The following is a 255-nucleotide window of genomic DNA, read 5'->3' as shown; positions in this document are numbered from 1 at the left end:
CCGGGCCCCCTGCCTCTCCTGCCCGCCCCCAAGCCCACCTCGGCGTGTGCCGCGCTTCGTGCTGCGGAGATCGGATCCCTCTGGGGAGAAACCCCTACCTGGGTCGTGGAAAGGCACCAAGGCGAAGTTGTAAAGCGGTCTCTTGGGTCTTTTTAGAGACGTTTCCAGGATCTTGGACGCCCCCTCGATAACTTGCACCAGGTCGTCGTACATGGAGCCGGTCACATCAAACACGAACGCCAGGGTGGAGGCTCC

At 62.4% G+C, this 255-nt stretch overlaps 1 protein-coding gene across 1 annotated transcript in view; it reads right to left on the bottom strand.

Moving 5' to 3' along the window:
• LOC104076150 (hemicentin-1-like) overlaps positions 1-249 on the bottom strand; it is a gene marked incomplete at both ends in the record, with an annotated part of 142926 nt that extends 142677 nt beyond the window's left edge. Inside the window, one exon of the mRNA XM_009576914.1 lies at positions 99-249. Coding sequence (XP_009575209.1) covers positions 99-249 — 151 coding nt within the window. The remainder of the gene's footprint in view (positions 1-98) is intronic.
• Positions 250-255: the final 6 nt, after the last annotated feature.

Source organism: Fulmarus glacialis, unplaced genomic scaffold, assembly GCF_000690835.1.
Source record: "Fulmarus glacialis isolate BGI_N327 unplaced genomic scaffold, ASM69083v1 scaffold974, whole genome shotgun sequence".
Taxonomy (NCBI): Eukaryota; Metazoa; Chordata; class Aves; order Procellariiformes; family Procellariidae; genus Fulmarus; species Fulmarus glacialis.
Note: the sequence above shows the minus strand (reverse complement) of the source record. Positions and strands in the feature narration are given on the sequence as shown.